The sequence below is a fragment of the Pleuronectes platessa genome, chromosome 17 (assembly GCF_947347685.1).
Source record: "Pleuronectes platessa chromosome 17, fPlePla1.1, whole genome shotgun sequence".
NCBI lineage: Eukaryota > Metazoa > Chordata > Actinopteri > Pleuronectiformes > Pleuronectidae > Pleuronectes > Pleuronectes platessa.
The window spans coordinates 1545587-1561819 of NC_070642.1; the positions used below are offsets into that span (position 1 = coordinate 1545587).

The 16233-nt window shown below is 41.2% G+C and overlaps 2 protein-coding genes across 3 annotated transcripts; one reads left to right on the forward strand and one right to left on the reverse strand.

Moving 5' to 3' along the window:
- Nucleotides 1–590: 590 nt before the first annotated feature.
- Nucleotides 591–1566, forward strand: smim8 (small integral membrane protein 8). The gene is made up of 2 exons (XM_053445220.1): nucleotides 591–874; nucleotides 1317–1566. Exons 1-2 carry the CDS (start codon nucleotides 746–748, stop codon nucleotides 1473–1475), a joined length of 288 nt encoding a protein of 95 aa, XP_053301195.1. The 5' UTR covers nucleotides 591–745; the 3' UTR covers nucleotides 1476–1566.
- A 354-nt stretch (nucleotides 1567–1920) lies between these two features.
- ddx51 (DEAD (Asp-Glu-Ala-Asp) box polypeptide 51) lies at nucleotides 1921–12451 on the reverse strand. 2 transcript variants are annotated; one of them, XM_053445495.1, is made up of 16 exons: nucleotides 12222–12451; nucleotides 11053–11291; nucleotides 7957–8126; nucleotides 7692–7842; nucleotides 7293–7438; nucleotides 7113–7184; nucleotides 6925–7031; nucleotides 6606–6714; nucleotides 5806–5951; nucleotides 4211–4403; nucleotides 3991–4106; nucleotides 3792–3908; nucleotides 3018–3119; nucleotides 2828–2891; nucleotides 2613–2747; nucleotides 1921–2428 (listed from the first exon to the last, which is right to left on the reverse strand). In XM_053445495.1, exons 1-16 carry the CDS (start codon nucleotides 12242–12244, stop codon nucleotides 2411–2413), a joined length of 1908 nt encoding a protein of 635 aa, XP_053301470.1. In that variant the 5' UTR covers nucleotides 12245–12451; the 3' UTR covers nucleotides 1921–2410. The 2 variants fall into 2 exon arrangements, with proteins under 2 accessions (XP_053301470.1, XP_053301469.1); XM_053445494.1 differs by having other exon boundaries at nucleotides 10954–11291; nucleotides 12222–12450.
- Nucleotides 12452–16233: the final 3782 nt, after the last annotated feature.

The following is a 16233-nucleotide window of genomic DNA, read 5'->3' on the forward strand; positions in this document are numbered from 1 at the left end:
AATGGAAACAGACATTGGTTCTGAGAGTTCCTTCGCTCTGATAGGCCACTCTCAAGAGGGTTAGCTTACATATAGTATGTGTTGGAATATCCCTTGTCTGACTGTTTACCTGATGAAGGTCCAGGGGACCGAAACGATGTACACTTAATAGTTTTTTTTGCAAGTACTGGACAGTGTGAGGGATTCCTCTTCTCTCACTTACTCCAAAAAACAGTATCTACACACAGAAAGGACTGAAGGCCTAAACATTTTATGTTTTATTTTATTTGCTTGATAAAATGATGTTAAATGTGTGTATATGTTTGTTTTGGAAAATACATATAGTTAAAGGCTCTTTTATTATTTATTGGTAATTATTTATTTAGTTAGACGGAACAGACAAACCCTCAGACGGACAGATAGTCATCCTAACGAGTGAATCACCACAGACCTTAGATCATCAAACTGCTAGCCTCTTCAATATTTGTTATTTCGGTCCATGATTATGAACACATCACACGCATTAGCCACAATGGAAAGAAATGTGCCAACAGTGGGATGTCTCTCATAACCAGCTGGGGGCGCTGTGACCGTGCACACCACGTACTCTTCTCTTATCCTGCCCTCTCATTTCAGTCTTCCCTGACTCTGACGCATCGTTGTGCACAAGAAGGCGACATAGTCCAGTCCATAGATATGGTCCAGTCAATGTGATCCATGATCATTTAGGTAACCACAGGGCTGTTGTGCATACGTCTGAGCAGACATGTCACATAAAGAGGACTGTAAAGCGAAGGAGAGTCCCGCGGAAAAAAGCTACAGGACGCCAGGGTTTAGGGGTGCGAGGACTACCACAATGTTCCGAGCGGTCAATCCTGAGCTCTTCATCAAACCTGTAAGACTGTGTCTGAAATTACTAACTAATCAATATATGCCTAACTATATAGTGAGTTCGCCTTTTTATAGTAGTTTCCGAATGTTCAGTGATTTTTGTATTCCCTATACAGTACTCATTGTTTCACAAATTTACAAGTCAGTTGTCTCATCACGAGACAAATAAACATCAGATTCTCAAAGTCAGCCATGTTTGTTAACGTTTGACGTCATGCCCTCACTGTGCATTTTAACGTTAGTAATATCCAATTTGCATTGGACGTAGCATTACTGTTGTACGTCATAATCCTGCGACAATTACGTCATTATCGGTGCACAGAAAACTCGTTTTTTAAAGGAACAGTGAATTACTTTGGATTAAGCACGATTAGCATGATCACTTAACATCAGGCTGATTCCACTCCAAAGCCGTCTTTGTAACATTAAACTATGTTGTTTTGTAGAATAAACCAGTGATGATGTTTGGACTGGTGACCATCACTCTATGTATTGGATACCTGGGCTATCTGCACGCAATGAAAGAGAATGACCAGCAGCTTTATGAAACCATCAACAGTGAAGGGGAGAGATGCACGAGGAGGAAGACGTCCAAATGGGAGTGATGGCTCATGTTCTAAAGTACTCTTGAGTGTGTTTGGGTTGATGTGCTGTAAGAACACAGTGAATAAAAACCTGACTTGACTGAACCAAGAACATGTCTCTAAATGCTTCCATCATACAAAGTTTACACTGTACAAGCTCATAGCGTCCGATAAGCTCCTTTACTGTATGTCATGATAAATCAAACATTGTTTCAAACTGTAGGCTGGATAAAACATGACTTCTGGCAACTTGTGAAGGACAGTTGTAATTAGTTGAATGTATGATACAAGTTTCCAAAAGTTGATTCAGATTAATACAAAAATATTTGCATCCTTAATTTGTCTACATTCGAACCTCAGCAGTGGTCTGTGGGTATGCAGAAGCCACTATAATACATGTAAAATTTTAAATACTAATAGTATTGCATTTAGCCTCACTGAAGAAACCATAGCCTGACCATTAACATTACTTCTAGTTCAATGTGTTTATTAAATAGCAGATGGTAAATCATAGAGTAAGAAATTCCCAAAAATATTTTATGAGAATGAATTACATGAATCATAGTAAATCACTATCCAACCACAAAAACACTCACATATCACTTCATATTTATTGAGTTCTCTTTATACACAAACTGTTAATTAGTTTGTGGATTCATAATTTGGGACTTATTAACTTATTTGTCTTAAATTATGTTTTTTTTGCTGCCATTGATGAACTGATCACTTTGTAGATTGACAGGCTAATGAGCCATTACATGGAGTCCATGGTAAAAATAACCTCAGCTCCTTTTCAATTCTTTAGATCTTCACATGGGAGCTGTCAGTGCGAAGCTAAAGTCAGCAGCTTCATCATACAAACGTCATGTTTTATTAAACATTAGTAGCAACCAACAGCAGATAAAATGCATGGTAAGGCACAGATGTCAACAGCAGAAAATGTTGGTGTTGATCCATTATTTGGCTCTCTCATCCTGTGGAGAGAAACAAAAGGGCAGTGATCTGAGCTTGTGGAGCTTCAAATGTCATTAGCAAAGGACCCTAATATTGACTGCTTGGTAAGTACATGAAAATAAAATCATTGCTATCCATGAAATTTATGACTGAAGATTAATTAGTTTTATTCAATCATACTTTTAAGTTTGTCTGAGCTTGTACCTTAATAACCATAGCCAACTCCTGCAGTGTTTGTTCATATCTGGGTTCCATACTCTGGAGGTTCTCATGTTTAACAATCTGCTTTTGAATCCCAGGGCTTCCTGCATCCACCACCATCTGAAGGAAGCTCTTCTCCTGAGAAGGCAAACATAAATCTCACTTTACACTGCCTTCATAGTTTGTTTATAATGCTTATTTATGTACAAGTGTTTCACCTGAACTCGGAGTAGGAGGGTGAAGGCCAGGCCTGTTTTTCCTGCTCTTGCTGTTCTTCCAATCCTTCATAAAAATAAGTCAGGACAGATTCGTTTCACACTGGACAATACCAATTATCTCTTATTCTACAAACGGCAGTGCCTTAAAAAAATAGTAAGCAGTTAAATACCTACAAAAGGGACTGCTCACCTGTGAATGTATGTCCTGATGTATTGTGGTGCATCGTAATTCACAACACATTTGACTCTGTTAATGTCAATTCCTCTGGCAGCTGCATCGGTGCAGACCAACCTTTGAGAGGACACAAGTCATTTATCCTTTATGCAAGGAGTTAATCAACGGTTGACAAAAAGCTGGATTCAAAGTATCAATATTCCATTTAGTGGTCTTTATACATTTACAACATTGAAATTAAGTTCCTCAACTACTAATGTGTTTACTTAGAATGTCCATGAGCCATAATGACTCCATAGCTACTTGCAGTGTCAACCCCCCGAATGATATTTGTTTCTTTGTTTTATAATGTTGCCTTTACTTTATTGTTCAAAGAATTGTGACCAAGACATGTAGTAAGTGTTACTTTTTACAGTGGACTAAGTCCTAAATGGACTGTTTCTAAGTTACCAAAAACATATTTTTGACATTACAATTGTTTTCACAACAACATTGTTGTGAAAGGGAGTGTTCACTGCTTAATCTACCCATGATTCCTCTATCTGTTGTCAACTGTCACATGCTTTTATCACTCGGATCACACAGTCTCTCTGGAGGCCTCTTCCCGATGGATTTTGAAGCTCTAGAAATTGTTTCATTGAATAATAGATTTTTGGGGTGTTCCTCTAACATACACAATGCTTGACCAAAATATAGTTATTTGCAGCATTAGGGTACAGGAAGTGATCTTTGATACTTTTGCGATCTACTATTTTTACACAGCACACACAAACACACACACACACTCACAGTTGTATTTTTCCTTGTTCAAATTCTTTCAGCTTCTTCTTTCTCTCTCCAGGAGAGAGGCGTGAGGAGAATTCAGCAGCATTAACTCCACCAAAGAGCTGTACTAGGAGGAACAGTCTGAGGAGGAAAGAAGGTCAAATAAAAAGTATGAATAGGCTTGAAAATAAAAAATAAAAATTACGCAACAGCTCTCACCGACCTGTGTGCAGTCTCTCTGGAATTGGTGAAGCAGAGGATGGGGCTGAGCTTCATTCGTAGGAGGAAGTGAAGGATGAGGAGGGGTTTGCTGCTTAACGTACAGGGAACATAGTGCTCCTAAAAACACAAAGGTGCAGGGGTTCAAAAGGTCACATATTTGCTCCATATTTCTATCCACTTACATGTTTGCCTGTGCTCAATCCTGATTTGTCATTTCTTACCGTCAGGCCTTGGGGAAAGTCAAACCGCTCTTGTTTGTGGTTGGGAACTGCAGGTGTGGTGATGTTGCTGCATCTATGGAGGGAGCTAAAGAGTCTGGGCTGGTGGAGGCCCAGCTGCTGAAGCTTTTCTGGATTTTGTGTGAGTGTGGCAGAAAACAGCAGCTTCTGTAGTGGCATCTGAGGTGGAGACAGACTGAGAGGAGACATGGCAAGGTTACTGATGATGCCTGTAAACAATGATTTGTTTTGCCTGCAAGACTGCTTGTAAATCAGGCTGGCATGTATGTGACTTGCAGCAGAGAAGCAGTTGACATGGACATATTGAACGCGTTCATATCTTTCGTGAACAATGAATTGAACGAATCAGTTTTCATATGATGAACCTGAACGTGTGACGTTCAGTCCAGTGAGAGTAAACGTCACTCGCGTTCACGTTTATTAAAAAAATATGATTGTATCAGGCCATCATCTGAAATACCAGGAGCGAGAGAAGTGCGTGTGTGTGTGTGTGCTGCCAGACAGCGTGCACACACACAGGCCACGGGGCTCCGACCCACTGCCCCCACTCACTCGCTATATTAGAGTTCGTGTTTGGGAAGCAGCCGGTAAATGACTTTGTTGAAGAACATAGTTTTTCTGGCTGCCGCTGCTCGATGATCAGAGCAGAAGCTGCAGTTGGTTTGTACCAAGCTGGAGTTTCTGTGTCCTCCTCCACTCTGACCTGCTCTCACTTTAACTAATAAACACTCATCACTAGTTATCAGGACCTGGTCAGTACATGAAGTAACTTTGTGTTTGCTCCAGAGTTTATCAGACTGCATTTATGACATGTCAACATTTTGTGCTCGGTACAGCACGAGACGTAATGCTCATGGCCAGGACTCAGTGTTAAAATGAGCAGAGCGACACGCAGACATAATCTGACACCATCGATTTATAGCTAAACACATGATCCTACGTTTGTCATCTAAATTATCCCAATAAAAAATGTCATTTCTTGAACTGTGAACTTAGTTAGAATTTTGTTTTAAATGAACTATGAACATGAACTAGTTCATTTTCATCTGTATGAACTGAGCTTTGAACTAGTTCATTTTAAGTGTGAACTGGCACAACACTGAGTATAACTATATGTAAAACTTTATAAACTGTTATCAAATATGTTTTGTGGCTCCAGACGAATTTAATGGCGGAAGAGGGGGCAAAATGGCTCTTTTGATACTAAAGGTTACTGACCCCTGGTCTAGGCAAACATCTGTCATATTTAACAGGATTCTCTCAAAGCGTTCTTAAAATAATGTGCTCACCAGTCAAGAAGTGTTTTGTGAGGTCACCAAAATCTAATTCAGTTAATCTCTGAGTCCAATTGAAGAAATTCCCTCAAGGCTTTCATGTTCACAAGAATGGGAGGGCTTGACAGATGTGTGTTGCTATGGTACAGCAGATAACTACAACCCAAAAACATAATGCCTTTATCCACTGGTTATCACCAGCGCAGAGGCATAAAGCTGAATATCAATTACTACTGGTGGAAATCTGTATCACCACTAAGACGTTTGTCTTGATATTGATTTTAAGGAGACAATCTGACTCACCTGGCTGCTGTGATGTATGCAGGTTCAGTTCTCCTGAAGACGGACATTGATCTTTGGTCACTTCCTGATCTGAACACTGCCCTCACCACATGATTGAGCCAAGACTGGTGCATGCTTTCAATCATCCTATCAGCCTCATCAATTATCTGCGTTGGATGAAAAAATGAAATCCATTTTAAAGAGGACACAAATGATAAATAGCTAATTCACTCCATTATATCTACTGTTGTGAACATTAGAGCAGCAACTAACAATTATTTGATAATAGATTAATCTCAATCTCTGCCCCATTTCCAGCTGTTCAAGACGAAATAACAAACAGCACAGTCATGCTCTCTGCGCAATTGGTTATTTAACTTGATTTGCATTGGTGCATCATGGTGCACGGAAACAGGCCACTACGTTATTGACTAGTAATTGCAAACCTTTCCACCACAGTGTGGCCTCAATGAATCACTGCACACAGCATATGTCAAACTAATGCCCATTACATAGGATACATAATTGAAGTGAAACTTTTCATATCTCATCCAAGAGGCTTCTTTAGTTTGGTTCGCCATGTCTTGAACAGTTTCATATCTCATGGCCACTCTATCTTCTTCCTAGGACTTATTATCTTTGTCTTATTCCCCCCCCCCACTTCAGAATCCAGCCACCATCGGAACTCGTGGCCACAATATATATCACTAGAGGGGCGCCATAGTTGCCAAAAATGTATTGATTATAATTGATTAGATCAAGTAGTTGTTGCAGGCCAAGTAAAGATATTAGTTCAAGCTACATACGTATTAAGAACTCACAAGGAACCTCAGATGTTTCAGACATAAGCCGGAATTCTTGTTGATGTGATCAACCAGTCGACCTGGAGTGGCCACAACAATGTCTGCTAAACTGCGGCTTATGCCTCCACTGGAAAAAAAAGAAAAAATTCAGGATTAAAGAAATCTTTAAAAAAGGGAGAGTTCACCCAAATATCAAAATTCACTCATTATCTACTCACCACTATGCCAATGGAGGGGTGGGTGGAGTCCACAAGTGTTTTGTGGACTCAAACACTTCTCCCCTCCATTTGTATAGTACAGCAGAAACGACAAAGTGTTATGTTCTTTTTGTACTCACCTTTGTTCAGAGAGTGAAGCCTGCTCTGCAGCAAAGGACCTCTGACCAGCCAGCATCACCACTTTCAGAGTTGTTCCCTCAGCATATGATGTGAACACTTTGCAAACCTGCCCAAGAGAACATGTCCGCTTAGCTTATTCGTAATCTACAGCAAACACACAAGGGTTTGGGTTTGAAGACATTCTGACCTGCTGAGCGAGCTCTTTGGTTGGCAACACAGCCAAAGCCCGGACTTCACACACCACCCGCTCCATCAACATCTGATGGTGGGAAAATCTTACCACATATTACACATGCTTCAATCATGCAACATATATGTACATACATGTGTACTCAAAGGTACTTATAAGAGAAAGCAGGCAGCTTACCTGAATGACAGGTATCACAAATGCAAGAGTCTTGCCACTGCCTGTAGGTGCAGACACACAGATATCTCTCGGCTTGTAGCCACCACGTCCGATAAGCAGCCCTAGCTGCATGCTCTCCAAGATGGCCGGAATGACCTCTGCTTGAACTGTGAAAACATCACAGTAACTATTCACAACTTTTATTCTGTAAGTGTAGTCACTACACTCATGGTTTAAAAACATGAGGGCCGTAGAGCGCAACAGAATATGTATCTATTATAGGTCCTTTTTTTTTTAAATACACAAATATAACATGGAGTTTATTAATTAATATAAGGATTCATGAATAATACAAATTCTCAAAAACGTACAACTTGAGAAACTAACAAATACACAGATTGATTCAGCCAGGGTCATTACCAGGAAAGAAGTGCTGAATTCCATTATTCTGTAGTTTTTTCACAAGTGGCGCACACAGCTGGGAGATGTCAGAGATGGGGACCTGGTTGTTTTTAATGTCTCTGTGAATCACATCAGGCTGAGCAAGCCACTGTGGCAGGACTCTTTGTATCTGTAAACACAGGAATAAACACTATATATGATGTACAAGCATATATGGTTCCCAGATGAGCATGCTAATCATATTGGTGACTCCTCCTTCAGCACCATCAAAGTAACACCTTACCTTTTGGAAAGGTTTGTTTTCAAATCCTCCCACAACTGTGAATCCAATTGGAGTGGAAGACATCTCTGTGGTTTGCTTTAATCGGTAATTGTCTGCCTCTGCTGCTTCACTGTCCTCTGGTCCATCTCTTCCAGTCACAGGAGGCTCTGACAGACATTGAGGTGAACTGTCTAACAGATCCAAACAAAGATTTTTACAATATTGAATCATATTCAAGCCTTTCAAGTCCAGTATAGAAATGTGTTAATCTGCAGCTTCCCAGCAGCAATGGAAGTAAGTAAAGTCTTGAAAGACAATGCAAAGAATTCCGACAACTTTTCTTGATTATTTTCTTGATGACTTACAAACCAGTAAAATAAATAGACAGATTCATTCTACAGCAACATCAGAGTCATCCTGACTCACCCACCGAAATAACCGTAAAATATGGAAAGGATTAATTAGACAATAATAAAGCAATCAATGACTTGTCGGAGCGGAATAATGACACTCAATAACAGTATGTTAATATGAACTTAGATTAGAATAATATCTTTCTAAGGATGGGAGGCACATTACATACAAAACAAGTGCATGATATTACTGACGGTTGGGTGCATTAGAGGATGACACTGGACAGTGACCCTGAGGCAGCTGTGTGAAAGAAAATCATTGTCTATACAGGTCTCATTTCAATAAATTTTGGCATCATATTTAAAATCCCAAATGTATTCAGATGACAGCATTAAGATTCTAGAGTCAGACAAGGCTTTTTTAACCCTTGAAGGTGGACTGTTAAATACTCACACCAAGTCTGGATAACACATGACATTTTTCATAAGAAAAAATATGTAAACATGTCAAACATGATTTGAAGTTATTTAAAAGGTCCAGTGTGTAAGATTTAGGTGAAATTGATCTATTTTCAGAAATGTAATATTAAACAATCCTTGTGTGTAATTTTCTACATGGTACGACTTATTGTTGTCTTTACCTTACAATGAGCCGTTTATATTTAAATACTTCATATTTACATTGGGAGCGGGTTTTCTCTACATAACCCACCCTATTTTTTACAGTATCCCCGTCAGGACAAACTAAACAAATTTCAAGTTTTTATAATAACTGAAGGGACATATTATGCCCATTTTACCACAAGTTGATATGGTTCCTTGGGGCGGGCCAAGGCAATGTAAAAGAGACTCCCATTTTGCTTGTGACGAGAGAAGGATATGGAAGCTCATTCGCAGTCACTCGGGCATGACGTTTCTGACTTAAGGACGATTTATAGTCAGGTTTTATGCACGCACGAATGCTGTAGTTTCCGGTTTCATGCCCCATAATACGCGGAAATCACGGAAGATTTAGAAGAACGAATATGGACCAAATAGATGAGCACTTGGCAGAAGAGATCCGAAAGTATGACCACTTGTATAACCCGTCACTGACTGGCCGATTTGTCCGCCAGAAATAGGCTATGAGGAGCCGGAGTGGCGACGTAAATAAACAGTCGACGAAGAAGAAGACGTCTCTTCTATGTGTGTTTTGTCTTCGACAAACAACGTTTATACTTCTCTAACGTGCTGCGCGTGTTGCAACGCAATTCACCGCCAGAACCCTAGGCGGAGTAACGTTTTTTTTTCAAAGACAAAACACAAAAAGAAGAGAAGTCTTCTTCTTCGTCGACTGTTTATTTACATCACCACTCCGGCTCCTCATAGCCGATTTCTGGAGGACAAATCGGCCAGTCAGTGACGGGTTATACAAGTGGTCATACTTTCGGATCTCTTCTGCCAAGTGCTCTTCTATTTGGTCCATATTCGTTCTTCTAAATCTTCCGTGATTTCCGCGTATTATGTGGCATGAAACCGGAAACTAGACTCCGGACGGGATGTAGTAAGCCGACCAATCACAAGCCTTGCGGGCTGCGTGAGGCTCGCGTCGCTTTGTCGTGTAGTTAGAAAGATTGGCCGACGCAGGCAAGCCCGCAGAGGGCACGAAAGGGGCGTGTTGCGTGTCTTGCGTGCATGCGTGCGTGCAACCCGACTATAATTCGGCCTTAAGGCCGGCGCATGCTTCTGCAACTGCGTCAGCGGCATTTCACGCAGCTGTGTCGCAGGACTCTTTGTCATTCATGCTTCCCCAACCTTCCCCAAGCGCTGCGCGTCTTATACCGCAATTCCCCGCCAGAACACTAGGCGGAGTAATGTTTTTTGTCGAAGACGACCTTAGAGACGCCTTCTTTCTTCTTCGTCGATTGTTTATTTACATAGCCTCTGCGGCTCCTCGTAGCCTTTTTCTGGCGGACAAATCCGCCAGTCAGTGACGGGTTATACAAGCGATCAGACTACTGGATCTCTTCTGCCAAGTGCTCTTCTATTTGGTCCATATTCTTTCTCCTAAATTTTCCGTGATTTCTGCCGGTATTATGGGACATGAAACCGGAAGCTAGACTCCGGACGGGATGTAGTAGGCAGACCAATCACAAGCCTTGCGGGCTGCGTGAGGCTCGCGTCGCTTTGTCGTATAGTTAGAAAAATTGGGCGACGCACGTAAGCACGTAAGAAGAGATACATAAGCACGTAAGGGGTCCGGAAGGGCTCTTGCGCTTGCGGGCCCGTGAAAACGCAGAAGCACGCGCCAGCCTTTAAACCAAAACGAGTCCGTCGATGCAACTGCTTGGCCTTCCGTGGTTGCAGTCGCAGGACTATAATTCGGCCTTTAGAGGAACCATAACAAATCGCGGGAGTTGTTTTTTTCCAGAGTTTTTGGGTCGGTAGACATGCAAGATACCCAAATTAACGTGTAGTAGCACTACAAAAGTGGAATTTTCATAATATGTCCCCTTTAATGCTTGGAAGGGGAGGGTGAGGAGAGGCGATATCAGCTGCAACATGCAACCTCACCACTAGATGTTACTAAACCCCACACACTGAACCTTTAAGAGCAGTTCTTTCATGAGACACGATGAGGTGAAAGACAAAAAGCAGAGAGGGACAGCGGAGTCTGTGTACACACCTGTAAGATTCTTTTTTTTCTTTTTCGGTCTCGCATTCAAACCTTTCTTATTAATTTTCTCTTTGACAGGCTCATCATGGTTTGCAGAGCTCAACTCACACAAAGGAGCTACTTCTGAATTCCTCTTTTTGTGGTGTTGAGGCTCCTGACTGCTGTCCTTGTCAGCTCTTCTTTTCTTTTTGTCAACCAGCTGTAGTGTCTGCTTCTCAAACAGGTCTGGTCTCTGTTCTGTCAAACTCTGTTTCTGCTTCTCTTTAGCCTTCTGCTGCAGTTTAGCAAGCAACACCTGAGACTGAGATTCTTTTGAAACGCTCCCATCTTCCTCCATTCCAAGATACCTGTGAGCAACAAGACAACATTTTTCAAAACTCATATCTTTAAAACAGAAAAGTTCAAGTCTCCAACATCATTTTCTGTATTTGTGCAAGAGGGTTTGCCTTTGAAGGGTCAGTCACTGCTCTGTGAGGCTTTGAAACATCAAACATCAATTAAAATTAATCAAATTGTTAAGATGCCGTAAAAAACGAAAGTCATTAAAAAAAATTGCTTTAACTGTGTTCACACAATGTGGTGGAAAAGCAGAAATGAGACCAGAAAATCTTGGCGACGAACAGGACAGTACATTAAAGTTGAATCTAACAGATATAAAACACAATAAAAATGTTGATAGCTTTTCGAACTTCTTAATCCTAGAAAACATACAACATACAATTAGTAACACCATCACTAACGTTGGGTACATTTTACCCAATAATATATTAATGTACAACAATACATGGCAATTTGAAGTACTCTTCTTTTATTTTCCCCTAAACAACATCTCATAAAACGATAAAAAGGTATCATGGGGGGACCCTATAAAACGGCTCTAAAATTTGTGAAAAATAAGGGAGTCGTTATGAGAAATTCCCTAAAAATTCAATGATAGAGCTCGGAACTTGTTCTTCGGTCCAGCCGTTCCTGGGACCTGTCCGGTGATGGTACAGTCTCCCTGCATCATTTACAACTTATATTATATTCAAACAGGGATTGAAGCGGGGAAACTAGCCGACCTTCTATGACATAATTGAGCAGACTGAAGCTACCCAAGGACCCACGCCACTCAGACAGCAGCAACATAATGAAAATCCCATGACCACACTAGCGTGGGTAAAAATCACCCGGCTTTAGTGTAATAGAAACCTTTAATGCAAAATACTTATATCCGCCAGTATCATGCAGTATATGGTCTGAAAAACAAGCGATGTGAGCACAGAAAAAAAGCCTACCTGTTCACAATAAACAGAGACATGTCTGAAGCGAGATGAAACGCTCCTACTGAAAAGCTCCAAGTGCTTGTTTCAATTACTTTGAAAGTTTAAATTGACTAAATATTCTCTCCGTCCAGATTCGACGTTTTTTAAGTTACGTAATAGTCAGCCTTCATAGTCCCAAATTGCCTCGTGTGTTGGTTTGGTTCGCTGATTGCGCAGCATGGATTTCTTCTTTGAGGTTTATTGACTGTTGGCAAATAACGAATTGGTACATTACCTCCACCAACTGGTAGGGAGGGCCTCTTGCGGTTAATGCTGTAAATTCTTTGTTACTGGGTGCGTTTGACTTAAGGCCAATGTATGCTTCTGCGTTTTGACGGACACGGACAGATAGGACCGCCCTCTCCAACGTGGAACGCCCTCTGCGTGCCTCTCCGAGGCTCCTCGGAGAGCTTTTCGTGCCGTGCTCATTTTTCTAACTATACGTCGAAATGACGGACAGCCCACGGATAGCACTTGGCTGTGATTGGTCCGTTAACGCCAGCATTTCGGAATGGAAACTTCCTGTTCCATTCCCTACATCACAATAAACCAAAATCACAACTACGACTCTATGATTAATGTGACAAGTGTGTTAAGCCAGCGGCGTTGTCCGGCTGACGGTGGCTGGTTAGAGCACTTACAGCATGTGTGTACGGTCACATGAGGTTATAACGAACTTTGATAACGGGGGTAGCGGGCTAGCCACCATGCTAACTGCGGTGGGAACAGCGCAAAAAACCCGCTGACTTTAATCCCACGGCTCATGACACTGTTTCTCAAACACCGTCAGGTTAGAAGCAAACACTTGGTAGTAGCTAGTATCGGGTGTCCGTGCTGACTGTGTGTGGAAGCTGGGGGGGGGGGGGAGCTAGCTGCCTCCGTGTAGCTTCAAGCTGTTGCAGCTTTTGAATTAGCAACGCAGTTTGGAAACAAGACCGGGGAACCGCTGCGCTAAGACACGATAACAAAAGCATTTTGACCCGCTGGGTGTCACTTTATTCAGCAAAAACTGTCGCGTCATCAACATCCTTTTTCTGTTAGTTGCCATCGTTCACTGTGTGTGAGGAGCCGGGAGGATGTAAATAAACCAGCGTGGACTTCTTCTATATACCTCATGAGGTAGGCTTGTCTAAGCTCGACTTCCGTCTCGCCATCTACTGTTCTGGCGGTGAATTGTTTTCACAACAAAAAGGCTCGTAGAACTATAAATCAAAAAGGGTCCGTCCGATCCGTCCGTCCGTCATTCCGAAACGGACTCGGAGAAGCATACTGAGGCCTTTAAGGTGTTTTTTCCATGATAGTGCTATCATCCAGGCACGTGCACAGACATTCTGGGGGGCAGGGGCTCAAACCCCCAAAAAAGTGCACCCATCGCCAACATTATTTATGAAATTAAAAATAATAATAATAAATTCATTAATAATTATATAAGTTGATATTTTCAACTTATAGATTTATTTGTGTTAACAAACTAACTCAAATTATTAAATTGAATAAATAAATGAATAACAGGCAAAACAAGGCCAACTGACAGAGTTGAAGCATAAGCAGCATTACACTAATAATATACCACAATATACCTCACCAGACTGTCATGTAGCTCATCTTAAGATCTACCTTTCGTTTCAGTAATTACGATTTTAAATGAAACAAAACTAGTGAACTTGTCTAATTTGTAGAACAGTAAAACTGCCTTTAAATTATCTGCCTGCCTGTCTGCCTGCCTGCCTGTATCTCTCTCCCTCTCTCTCTTCAATAAACATGACAAACGTCAGTAAACAGCTGAACAAGGCTTTGAAATCACAGATTTCTTGAGTTTTTATTTTTTAGGAAACGCCGGACCAGTTGCGACGTAATGTTTTCAGCGGCGCTAATGTTGTGGTTAATTTATCACAAAACAATGTCGGGGGATTGCACAAACACCGTCATTACCTGTTTGTCTGATGCTGCGGGTCAGAGAAGAAGTAGGCTGCAGCCGTTTGACCTGGCAATCAGCACTGCATGAGCACTAAAGGCCGAATTATAGTCGGGTTGTACGCACGCACGCATGAACGCAAGACACGCAACACGCCCCTTTCGTGCCCTCTGGCGGCTTGCGTGCGTCCGCCAATTTTTCTAACTATACGACAAAGCGACGCAAGCCTCACACAGCCCGCCAGGCTTGTGATATGTCTGCGGTCGCAGGACAGTCGCAGGACTATATTTCTGACAGTCGCAGGATTATAATTCTAGTGAAGGAGGAGGAGGGAGGGGCGCGGCGGGGGCTTGTGAGCGCCGCGGAGCATGTCAGGGCGAAATTCTCACAGGAACTCAAATAAATTTCCCGCCGTCAGATATCAAAACACATTTTGGGGGGAAGTGATGACAGAGAGAGTATTTTTATTCTTAAATTTTGATGAATGAAGAAAAAATTGGGCTCCAGCAGAAGGGGCACTTTTCTCATCCAGGGCAAAAGGGCAGGTGCTTGAGCACCACTAGGGGTTCATCTGTGCATGACTATATGCAAGAGTTTGTTGAATTCATAGCGGGTATTTCGATGGATTATGATTATAAACCTATGGCTAAAGACTTCTTAAATCTGAGTTGGCAAACTGGCTCAAAGTGTAGATTTTCCTGAAAATATTTCACACTTGACTATTACAATGAGTCCATTCAGAAATTTCCATACGAGTGAACAGACAAAGGTAACCGTCCTCATGCTGTTCCCAGGACAGTCATGCTTAGAAAAAGTATTGGGGGAAATGGGCACGAAAAGAGCCTTCCATTTTTGGTTGGACAGTTGGTGCCCCAGATGAACCAGCCTGGCTGGTCATTTTGGACCTTAAAAATATTGTCAAACTAGTTGTTGCAACAGTGCACATTACAAAGTCCATTGCTTTCCTTGAAGCCAATATTTGGTACCATAGATATAGGTTAAGAGAGCTGTTTCCATGAAAGTATTGCCCAAACATCACTTTGTGGAACATTATCCACAGCTGATCAGATTTTTGGTCCAGTAGTTGGGATGTGGACGATGATGCAGATTGAGGCGAAAGTATTTTCAAACAAGTGGTTTGACAAACACGCTGCTTTGAAAACTTACTCTTGTCCCTTGCGGTTAAGCATCAGTTAATGATGGCATATCACTTGGAGTCAATCTCAGCCAAATCATCCATTTTGACTGTTTCAGCAAATTCAATTCCTGGCGTTGACGTTTTGCATCAAGATGTACAGAAGGTTCTAAAGCGGAAATACCCTGATAGCACTCACATTCAGCTCACAAGGAATGCATCTGTTAATGGAGTTAATTACATGGGTGGGGTTTATAAATACATCACAGCTGAAGCAAATGAAGGATCATTATAGAGTTCCAAAACGCTAAAAGTATGTTTCAACTCCACTTTAGGCCATATAAACTGTCAGAACAATAACAAAACAATATTATATAGGGGTTGAAAAATTGTGACATGGCTATCTTAACAAAATATACTGTTACACACAAATACTACATCATGCATTTTCTGTGTTGATTTTATGTATCATTCAACTCTTAAAGAAGTCACCCGAAGCAGAAACTTGCTCTTTGAAAAACCTTTAATTGATAAATTCTTAAAATCTTTGGGGGGTTGAATATTTCTGATTGCAACTGTACAAGGTTAGATAATCGTGATTTGTGTTGTGTTCGTTCGTTATATGAGTTAATACACTAACACTTTAAATAATGGCAACAAGAGGGCTGCCTCACATTTCATGCAGAAGGACTATTTTTTGAAATTTTCTGATGGAAGTCATTTAACATCTCCCTGTGCTAAATAACCCTAATTTTGCCATTTATAATACAAATTCTTGTTTAAATCTGTCAAGATGTTAAGAGTTGTGGATGATGAGGACCACAGAAGACTTGATCTAGCCACTGGAATGCCAGAAACTTTAGAAGACTTGTGCAATACAATTCGTGAAGCATTTTGTATTGAAAGGGTCTTTCGCATTCAGTTCATGGATCCTG